Source organism: Centruroides vittatus, unplaced genomic scaffold (genome assembly GCF_030686945.1).
Source record: "Centruroides vittatus isolate TY-2023 unplaced genomic scaffold, ASM3068694v2 contig_620, whole genome shotgun sequence".
In the NCBI taxonomy this organism is placed as follows: Eukaryota; Metazoa; Arthropoda; class Arachnida; order Scorpiones; family Buthidae; genus Centruroides; species Centruroides vittatus.
In genome coordinates, this window is record NW_027122381.1 from 127,159 (window position 1) to 138,960 (window position 11,802).

Sequence of the window (11,802 nt, forward strand, 5' to 3'; positions counted from 1 at the left end):
AACTTTCCCGACGAATGTTAATATTCGCTAGAAAAACGGCCGAAAAATTACCGGTTGTAAGAAATGGAGTAATAAATTAAATAACAAAATTGTTTTACAGTTTTCGCGCTTACGCGAAATACTTCATCTACTCGATTAAGCCGCTGTATTTTTCAAAAATGGCGAAAGAAAGTCGGTTTGTTGGAAATGAATTTGGTGATGCCAGCGGTCAAGCCGAGACGGTTAAAAAAAACATGTAGATATTTTCACGACCAAAGACACATTTTTTTCACTTTTAACTTCATTCGGTCCGGTGGGCATTATTGGAACATTTTGCACCGAAAAGCGCTGACCCAAGCTAAAATAAAAGATGCGCTTAGAAGTAGGAATGAATCGTCACGGTAATTGGCTACGGCCGTCACGTCGTGTCGACGTCACTTCTTCTTTGTCCCAGGCTAACCAGAAAGGGTGCGTTCGTTAATAGCGGTCGCTCTGCATTTTCGCTACTACGGGAGTACGCCGCTGTTTGTGGACATTTAGGAACGACGGCGAAAGAAAGAAAGATGGCGGCGCCCGCACTATCGATAGTATCGTGATGGAGGAATCTATAATTCTAAAATATGAGCTTTTAAAGGCAAAAGAAGGGTCCCAATTGTAAAATTTAACCATAAAATGGATTATTTGTTGAAAGAGCATTCAAAATAGCCACGAAAAAAATTAGAATGCCGGCTACCATTCGAAAAAAATTCGAAAAGACACTTACATCACCGCGTGCACGCTTACTTACGCTTTCACAACTTCTAAATTTTCATTCATAAAAGAACATAATGGACCCCGAAACAAAACTATCTGAGCCATGCAGGACGCCATGTTGCTTTTCACCGTAAAATACTGTTACAAGCAGCCGTTTTTGCCGTTCGACGGCGCGCTCTCCCACCGGAATTTAGGAACGCGTTCCGCAGGAATTTTTAAACAGGTGTCGCTCGCGCGGAGTTACGCGGAGGAATAAAAGAACGCACCCAAAGACGGGCCTGCGCTCGGTGGAAACGTCGGCAAATCACGTGACAAACTTAGTGCTACTAGTCTACGTATCTATCTAGCAATATAATGTAGTGTTGCAGTAAAATGGGCTTATATTAACAGAATGGGTATATATTATATAATACAATATAATTATAATTTATATTTATTGATTATATTTATATTTTCAGTTTTATTTAGGGTGGAGCGTGTTGAAGTACGCTATTCGGGATAAACAAGAGGTACAGTATACATAATAAATCCATCACGTTCGGTGGCGCATTATACCTTCACGGGGGCCCGGAAAAATTATAATTTGGGGACCCCGTGTACAGTATTGACTTCAAACATTTTATTTCGGAGAAAGTTTTTGATGGAGTCCCTGGTATCCCCGTTCTTCTTTTAACGCGACTTTTGACAGGTTAAACTACGTGTTCCTTCGAATTCAAACCACAAAATTCTTTATATAATTACAAATGGAATATCTTTTCATTAGAGGTCGTTGACATATTGTCATTAGCCAGCTTGAAGCCGAAGTTTTAAACGCGAAAACGTGTACGTCAGACGTTCAGTGCCGCTTTCCTGTAAGCCTAGAAGTTTGACAATGACTGTTTGGAAAGTCAGTGCAATCATGCTCGGCATTCTGAACACTATTGTCAAACTTCTAGGCTTACAGGAAAGCGGCACTGAACGTCTGACGTACACGTTTTCGCGTTTAAAACTTCGGCCTCAACCTCGCTATTTACTTCAAGGCTTTAACTAAACAGATTTCAAAATAAAAGACTATGCCAATGGTACATACGGTACATGGATATATTTATTTAGTCTCGATATGCAAAGTTAAGCCTACAGAAGATATTTGCAGACACTTAATAAGAATAAATTTACTTTTCTACATTCACAAGCACCGTTACATTACTAGAAACAAGAGATCAGAGTAAACATTTTTATAAAGTAAGATTAGATGAAGATAAAAGAAAACCTTTCTCGCGAATTTTATGGAACAATTACAAAGCCGTAGTTACGGTAGGTACAGTTTGCCTCCGCGCGACACTTTTTCCTCTGCAGAATATATTCTTGGCGGCTGTACGGAATTCTCCGTTTCCGAAACAGTAGACTACAGGATTAACGGCCGAGCTAATTTGAGAAAAGAAACACGCCACCAGTCTGGCCGTCTGCAGGTCGCGCCCGTTTCCGTTTCTGGCCAATTCCAGCAACAACACCACAACAACGGGCATCCAACAGACAAAAAGAACTCCCACCACCAAGGCCAAAGTTCGGACGTGTTTCGACGCTCGAGTACAAAAAGGAGGAGATCTTCCGAAGCATTTCTTGGCCTGCTTTCTGGCCACGAAGAATATCTTACAATAACAAATGGCGATTACGAGAAGGACGAAGGAAAAATTCAAGACGAAATACTTCAAGTAGAAACGAGGGACGTCGAAGAATAAGTCGCATCGTTTCACTCGACTGGAGTCGAATTTGACGTAAAGACAAAAGCCGAGGATCAAACTGTAAGTCCAAACGACAAAAATGACGAAGAGAGCGCACCTCTCGGTGGCAACTTTGCAGTAACGAAGAGGTTTCAAAATGGCCAACGATCGGTCCAGGGCGATGGCCAAAAGGCCGTGCAGGGAAGCCGACCACCAGACGGCCAGAAAGGTAAATCTCCACTTGCACAGAAGACCGGCGGAGGAAAAGTCGCGGTGGCAGATGCTGAAGAGGACGAAGACGATTGAGGTGCCCGAAAGGATGTCGGCGGCGGTCAGACTGAGGACGAAGTAGTTGCCGGGGGTTCGAAGAGAGGGTGCGCCGACGACCACGAAAACCACCAAAGTGTTCGCTGCCAAAATGAGCGCGGACAGAATCACTTCTCCCACCACCGTGACGGAAAGGCGATCGGTCAGAAGAAAGCTGTGGGCCGATTCCGAATGAGTCACTTCCGTCCCGTCCGACGTGGACCAAAACATTCTTCCTCCGTGGAAAATTCTCCTTCCGGCCTCGACCGTTTCCCTTCTTTCCAGCGGACAAAATTGATTTTTCGCTAATCTGTTAACGCTTTCCGATAAGGATCTTATCTAAATTGTGAGAAACTTAACGTGTGACGGGAACCAAGCTTTTTCCCGTCACTTTGTATTAAGATAATTTCAATGAATTTTTCTGATTTTAACTGTTACAAACATGAAGAAAACTCGAAAAACTTCACGTAACCGGACAACAAATTACGTCATAAAAGCAAACTTTTATTTTATTACGAATGAATTTAAAGATATTTTTCGTAAAAACTATTTTAATATTAAACTCGGACACTGGTCCGAAGATGGGGATGGCCCGATGGTGAGGACGGAAATACGGCACTTTCAGGATCAATTAAATACGATTAAATAACGATTAAGAGGTTTCTACTTTAGCCACTTAATGATTATCAATCGACCTTAGGGGCCGTCCATAAATTACGTAAGGGCGATTTCGGCCATTCTAGACCCCCACCCACCCCTGTGTAACCGTAATATTTTCTTTCATCTCCCCTTCCCTATCTTACGTAATATTTAGGCATAATTTTATAGAAATATTTTAACAAAAATAAAGTTTTTTAATGAAACCCTAAAAACTTTAGGTCCAAAATATATAATTATTAATTACAGTAGAGAACCGAAAATCGGAATCAATTGGGGACTGGGGTTGTTCAGATTAGTGATTTGTTCCGATTACCGATTATGTACGAATAAATATATTAACCTGTCCGATGTTCAAATTTTTCTCCGTTGCGTGTCGCTTCGTGTTGAATTTTCGTCGATTTTAAGCCTAACAAAAATTTTTATGATAATAATCGAGGCTATCGTATCGTTAAAAATTATTTCTGCATTTTGTACAAACAAAATAAATATATTGAAGAATATAAAAACATGAAAATTATACTTTAGAAGTAAATTTAGTAACAAAAACGTTCGATTCGGCACGACACAATCCGACTGGAAATCGTTCCGATTACCGGCGGTTCCGATTACCGGGGTTCCGATTAACGAGTTTCTACTGCAGTTAATTAATATGTACTATTATTTATAAAAGACTACATCAACAAATTTAAAAATATAAAAATTTAATAAATTCGAATGAACAATTTATTTTAAGAACTTTATTTTTTAATTATTAACAATCTTTTTATTATTATCATCATTAATCAACGTCATAATATTCATTTTTGTATTAATTTTAATTTTCACAAAAGGACGCAAAAAACATTGACGAATCGACCAGCTAGTGCCTGAGTAAACAGAAACTTCATACAAAATAAAAGAAGAGATAATAGAAACCACATTCTCTTGCCATATTGGTTACATCTTAGCTAAGGCCAAGAAAATAAACTACACGCTGCCAAAATGTGCTACGTGCACCAGGGGACTAAATCGTAAAAGTTATAAAACTCTATATAATGGGGCAACACAACCAATGCTACTTTACGCAACCCATAGCTGGAGTCATGTAACTAGTAAAAATTCAGTAGCAAGTAAATTACTCTCTCTTCAAAGACAGTTTGCGATCAGAATTTCAAAGTGCTGCAGAACTGTTTGTACTAATGCCTCTCTGATTCTAGCTGAGCTCCTTCCTTTGCCACTATGTATTGTAGAAAAGGTTCTGAACTACTACACCAGAACTACAAACATCAAGGCTCAACTACAGTCTCTAGTCCTATCTACGGCTGTTCAAATGCTACCATATTGCAATTACCCTATCTCTGGTTATCCTCAGGGTACATTCCTCCATGGATAACCATGCAGACAATAATATCTACACAGATGGGTCCAAAAGCCCCCTTCGTGTCGGCTCAAGTATCTATCTTCCTCCAAACTGACATATTTTGCCCAAAATATGTTAGAAGGTACAGATACCCCCACATATCAAGCCGAAGAAGATGCTGTCTACCAAGCTGTTCAGTGGGCCGCTTCACTACCAAACAAAACTCTGTCTATCCACATTTACAGTGATTCTTAGTTTGTCCTAGCAGCTCTATTAAATACCAATTTCAATAGCGATAAAATCACATATATCCAGCAACATATTAAATATCTTGTAAATAAGATAACTGTTTGATACTTTTTACAATTATGTTCAAAAAATATGGAAGATAAGATTATTTATAATTTCTTATTTCTAGTTTTACATTTTAGTTTTCACTAAAAATCGAATACTAGTTTTATGTTTACTTTGTATCATGTATTTTGGTTTATGTATTCTTAGTGTTATATACCCATAGGAGTGGTGCACTTATTCAAAAAAAAAAAAAAAAAAAAAAAACAACGAGAAACCCCTACACGGCCTTTCTCCCATGATAAAAAATGTGTAGAGAGTGAGTCTGCTAGCATTATTATTCTATCACGTCGCATCTGATGGCGTCAGTACGACGAGCGTTTTTAATAGAAACCGCCAAATTAAAGCCAAATTCAAAACTCCACCACTCAACGAGATCAAAAAATGAAAACAAGAATATTACGTAAGACGAGATCCATTACCCCCTATCCCTAAGTAAGAAATCATAGGAAATCCTTGACCCCCACTCACCCCAAAATACCTTACGTAATTTATGAACGGCCCTTAATCTCTCCTAGAGTCGAGTTTTGAGAAAAATACCAAAAACGATCGAGTTCAAACAAGAATGTCGCTCGAATTTACAACCGGTGAATTAGTTTTCGGATATGTAATATTATTAATCGGAATTGCTGTACGACAATTTGCAATGGCGTAGCGAGGGGGGTGCAAGGGGGTGTATCATGCACCGGGCGCCACTCGCAGAGGGGCGCCCAAATGGTCTCCAAGACAAACTATATGTCTTTCTGGAGGGGGAGAGGGGCGCCAATAAAGTGTCGGGCGCCAGTTATGTTCGCTACGCCACCGACAATTTGTGCCATCTGATAAAAATGCACGCGATGGCCTTCAAACTACTTAACGTAACATTTGCAGCTACACTAGAGATTAAAAATAAACGCATTTTTACAAATTTAATTAATATTTTAAATATTTTTAATAATAATTATTACCGGTGGGCGAGTGGACTCCGTCTCCGCTCATACTGGCGGAGACGGACCAGACCCTAAACACCGGAGTTCGAGCGGGGGTTCGCGCCTCACTCGGACGAGCTGGCAGCGGGAGTTTTTCCGGGTTTTCCTCCTTGCCAATGACGCCCGAATAGGGGCCAACTTCCCCCCCAAGTCCTCCTGGAAGGCATTTCTATCTCCCTTTCTCGCGGTGGCCGTCTCCTATAAGGCCGGCTTTGGTCGCGCTCGTGACCTCTCTTCTGTCTTCCCGGATTGGCCCTCTTCTATAAGGCCGTCTCTTCGGTCGCTGTGCGATCACTTCTCCTGTTTCTTCTGGAGTATAAAGCCACGTATGAGCTACACACTCCTCTAGCCAAGGAAAGGAATAATAATTTTTTTTTTTTAGTTTTAAAATATTATTTTTTGATTCCTGTATATGTAGTCAGTCAGTGACTACATATACAGGAATCAAACTTGCCGATTTTCGGGGGTTTATTTTCACGTGACAATACAAGTGACGCCATAAGAAATTGTTGGTCCATCGAGATTTGGGCAACATTTTCCAATAATAAATTGTCTTAATGTTTTTTTTTTTATAATTACTTTCTCCACGGCAGAGAGAGAGAGAGAGAAGAGAGAGAGAGAGAGAGCCGTGACGTCGTGTCGCTAATCCACTTAATAATTGTCAACACCGTTGAAGAAATGGGGTTAAAAAACCTAGTTAACTAACAACGGAGTTTTCGTCATCTGTCTAACAACCTAAATAGGTATTAGTTTCCGGTACAAAGTCCTCCCGACGGCACCCCTTTTGGCAGATGATCCAAGTGTCGCATCATTGGATTGTCCCACCGAACCGAACGTTCGGTGGGACCATGGCATCATTTTTGGATCGCTCTATAAAATGTTTTACACTAATTATTTTTCTAATTAGAAAAAAATGGTTATTGCTGCTATAATAAGTAATCTTTTATTATTTTTTTTTACCTGTTCTGACCTTTCCCCAAACGATTTCTAAGACGGCCGGATGGCCGAGCGGTAAAGGTGGCAGCCTACCGCTCTGGGGGCCCCGGAATCGAATCCGAACGGGTCGAATAATCCCCAGGAATTTTTCGGGGGTGGTCCGTTCGGATATGTCGGGCCCCGTCCCTCACCACCCGGTCGCCCCATTGTGGGCCTGGCCGAACCCATAATGGGCCTACTAAAAGAGGCCCTCTTAGTGCCCATAGGGCGGAAAGAGTTAAAAAAAAAAAAAAACGATTTCTAAAACTACTCTATTTCCGTGGAGGCTTATTTTCATTTTTGGCTTCCCACTGGAGAACCATTATTGAGGATTTATTATTGAATTATAGAATTACAAATGTTTGTTTTAATAAAGACGAAGATTTATAGGGATTACGGACAGATGTTAAAAACCGATCTGCAATTACAATACTTTGCAGATGTCGTGTACAGAAGATAAATTATGCATTACTTGACGTTAGGCAGCGTGGACCAATGAGAATGGGCGGAATTTTTGTATTTAAACGCCAGATAAAACAGAACTTTTTAACTACTCCGGAAAAACTTGTATCCATTTCTGTTTATCAACCGAACGACTGGTCAGATCTACCGACGAAACAGAATGATGAACAAAGGCCTATTCGTTCTTTTTGTCTTTGGTAAGGATTTGTAATATGCGCAAGCCATTGCTGCTATAATAAGTAATCTTTTACTACTATTTATCCTGTTCTGACCTTTCCCCAAACGATTTCATTTTTGGCTTCCCACTGGAAAGCAATAAAAAAGCCTAATTCTGTCAAAGGGACTGGAAGCATTCTCTAAAAGTTCAAAATTATTCGATCGGAACGGTAAATATCTTTTATAGGCCATAATTACCACGTCGATATACAGCTCTGTACGAAAACTATCGCAATCCGCCATCTTTTCGCCCTGTGTGCACTAAGAGGGCCTCTTTTAGCAAGTCTATTATAGTTCGGCCAGGCCGACATATCCGAACGGACCCCGGGTCCCCAGAGCGGTAGGCTGCCGCCTTGACCGCTCGGCCATCTGACCTATTTAAAATAGTTAAAATATTTGACTCTTAAGTACGAATCATTATTGAGGATTTATTGAATTATAGAATTACAAATGATTGTTTTAAGTCTCATATAATTGTTATTAACAATAAAATTATACTTTACAGTAATTGCCTTCCTCGGAACTGGTGAAGCACAATCGGTAAGTATAAATAAAATGATTTTTCTATTAATGTAATTGTAATCATAAGTGTGTCTGTATTTAGTCAGACTTTAGTTTACAAGAATTCGTGTTACACGGAAAAATCACACCTCCAAATTCGTGGTAAGCTCAATGCGAGTTCCTAGTTAAAAACTCGTGCGTAAAATGAATCCAATGTCAACCTCTTTAACTCCTACCTTTGGACACTCGGGACGTTTATAAATTTATCTGTCGTGGCTTCGCCCGAAATGGGAGTAGCCGCATGGTGAGGAAGGGGTTCTACATATCTGCAATGAACTACCCACAAAATTTTCTGAAGTTTTTCGAACAGCTTAGGTTTGATCCTGGTTCTCCATAGTAGTAGGACGACACTTTATCTGTCCCGGTCGTCGAGATATCGGATTGCTGCGCAACCATCTGACCACGTAAATACGGTGGGGTAATGCCCAGAGAAATAGGACCGGAATCCGATCCGACAAACAACTAAGAAAATTTTCGTGGGTTGTATTTTCAGGAAATATCACGTATAGGTCAAGCCCATCTAACACCACCCAGCTGCCCCATTGTGGGCTTGGCCGATGGGCATCGAACGACTTTTTTTAATGCCCACAAAACGGAGACAAATTACAAAAGTACAGCATCTTGAAAGAAAAAATATAAAGCTAATGATTAACAATTTAACCATTCACATTCGACGGATCATTGTTAAGAAAACTATACATTCGAACACGTTTATCGTAAAAAGGCGCCCAAACATGGATTTGGAGGTGTGAAATTACCCTGTATTAACCTTTCTTGTGTTTTTAGATAACTTGCATTTACCTTAACTGAAAACACAAAATTTATCACTCAGCATTATGTAAAGATTGTTATTTCTCTCGTGTCCAAAGAATAAGTATAACCGTTAATTCGACATAGTTCTCGAGACCCACTCACCAGAACAATGTAAATCTTAACAAAACTTTGTATTCTTTACGAAATGAAATAATTAAAACGCAATTTTAAAATTATGTTAGACCAAAACCGATAGAGAAAAAGCATTGTCCTAAATCTTTTTGTATAAAGTGATTAATGTGGCGTGTGGTTTCTTGATGCACTGCAATTGCTCACATGTTCATCCGCTCTTTCGGAAGCAAGCCCATCTAAGTGTTCTTCATGGAATGCAAATTCGTCTATCTAGAGCAGTGATTCTCAACCACTGTGCCGCCACTGCAATTACCCACACATAAGCATCGTCAGACAAGTAGTCTGATGTTGCTTATGTATGGTTCAATAGGTTCTACCTTCCTGGGACGCGTTTGGAAATTGTAACCGGTGTTATCGATAACTGTCGATAGTTACCGAGGCGTTTAGAAAATGCGACCTAAATAACCAATTGCGTTTAAGAATCACTGTTATGACGTCACCGGTTATCCTGCGATACTTATCGAAGTACAGCCAAATTTTTAAATTATTAAAAGTGTACCATGATGAAAAAAAGGTTGAGAATGACTGATCTAGAGTATCCCATTTGTATTCTATGACAGTTTGTTTCCGTATGTATTCAAAACATGCATGTTTGATTTACGTTATAAACGGCACAGTATGTCCCAAATGTTGGCAATATCCATGTGGGTTTAAAGAAACCACTCTCAGCACCTCAGAAATTCTCACGTGGAATTCCGAAATCTTGCTTTTGTACCTTCTTGCGAGAATGGCACCCCTGCCAAAAACTGCCGAGCTGGGTGAGGCCTTTAAAACGTAATAACGTCCCTCGCGATCACAATATCACTAACCCGAAACAAAGCTCGCGAGATTGGATCGTGTTATCCACTCTCTCGAGACTCTAACTCAACGGTTCCCAACCGGTGGGTCGCCTTAATGTTAATTATTTATTTATGCTTGGCAACACGCGAGATATGCGACGTAATCAGTGGGCAGCCGGCGCCCGCACCTCTCCTTATGCCTGATGAAATTCGATTGTGGCAACAGTGGCGTAGCTAGCATGGGTGACACCCGGTGCGAACATCGTGGTATCACCCTTTTTAACTCTTTTATAAAACACTGTTGAATTGTAATATCTTCGCACTCGAGCAACTTGCACGATATAATGAATATGCGATATCGCGACGTATGAGTTTAGATTTATAGAATAAATCATAGTAAGATTTTCAGCTGGTGCGAACTCTCATGGCGTCTCCTCATAGCGAAGAAACTGTCATGTGAGGCGAGCCGTTGACCTTTTTTCTTCTTTTTGGGTACAGTCCTACCGGGTGTCACCCGTGTCCCTACACGGGTGACCACCCCGGGGCGGGCCGCCCCACCCCCCCTAGCTAGGCCTCTGTGTGGCAAACTAGCCAGGTATAGTTGAGACCTCCGTTAACAAGGCCATTTCGCGCGTCATACTTTTAGTGGGGCTTTGTAACCCCGATTCTGTTACTCGGCTTCGTCGCTAGAGGCGCCTTAATCTAGTTTCGTCGTTCCTTCCACTAGCTCTATAGTCCGAAGTTAAGCAGATTCAAGCTCAATCATCACATTAATAATTAATACTTAATAAAAAATATCATCAGTGTTGTTAAGGGGTATACTATAGATTACTCCCCATGGAATTTCGTGTGTTTGGGTATATATCTGAACTCAGGGGACCGAGACGAGTTCAACAATACTCTACTTTTGGACCGGAGACGAAAAATAAAAAAGTTATCATACTTTTTTTCCGGCGATCGCGCGATGATAGGGAGTCGCGTCGCTCTCCGCTAAGTCGGCCTCGCTATCGCAATCGGGAGTCCCGTCGCTTGCCGTTAAAATTGCCTTTAGTAGACGTTTTCCCCCTTTTTTTTACTTTGTTCAAGAACTACCGTGAATCGATCACTAGTTTAGCACATGGCGGCGTGTGGTGGCGCCCATACGAGAGGTCAGTCGGGCCGCCATGTTCGCTGCCATAACCGAAATGGCGATCGCGCGATGATCGGAAGTCGCGTCGCTCTCTCCGCTCTCGTATCGCGTGTTTTAACCCTCCGGGAGATGACCGTAGTCCGACGTCACGGTTTGCAGACTTTACCGCAAGATGGCAATACTAGCAACTACGGTGCCCTCTACATGAGAGCATTAAAAAAGTATGGTAACTTAAAAAGTGTGATAACTTTTTTATTTTTCGTCTCCGGTCCAAAGATAGGGTACCGTTGAACTCGTCTCGGTCCCCTGAGTTCAAATATATAATCAAAGTCCTGAAATTCCATAGGGAGTAATCTATAGTACACCCTTGTTAAGTCCTAACATATATTTAGTGAAACCTTTTTTTTGGTATACTGGCACAATGAAGTGGCGCTTTTATTTTTTGTTTTATTGATCAAATATGACGGATGCGAAGGGGGTCGCAAACATTTTTAAAAAACTAAAAAAGGGTCGCGATTAAAAAAAGGTTGGGAACCACTGCTCTAACTGACAAGAATCGTTCTATAAGCTGTACCCACACTCCTATTTGTAAATTGTAGTTTTATTTTTTGGACACGGGTGCAAAATACAAAATTTTTTCCATGCTTTAATAATTGATATTTGTTATTTATTTCTAGAA

General features: G+C 40.7%; 1 protein-coding gene across 1 annotated transcript; it reads right to left on the reverse strand.

Annotated features, from left to right (window-relative positions):
* Positions 1-2,006: 2,006 nt before the first annotated feature.
* LOC136979381 (adenosine receptor A2b-like) lies at positions 2,007-2,969 on the reverse strand. Its single transcript, XM_067275322.1, has one exon. It carries the CDS (start codon positions 2,967-2,969, stop codon positions 2,007-2,009), a length of 963 nt encoding a protein of 320 aa, XP_067131423.1.
* Positions 2,970-11,802: the final 8,833 nt, after the last annotated feature.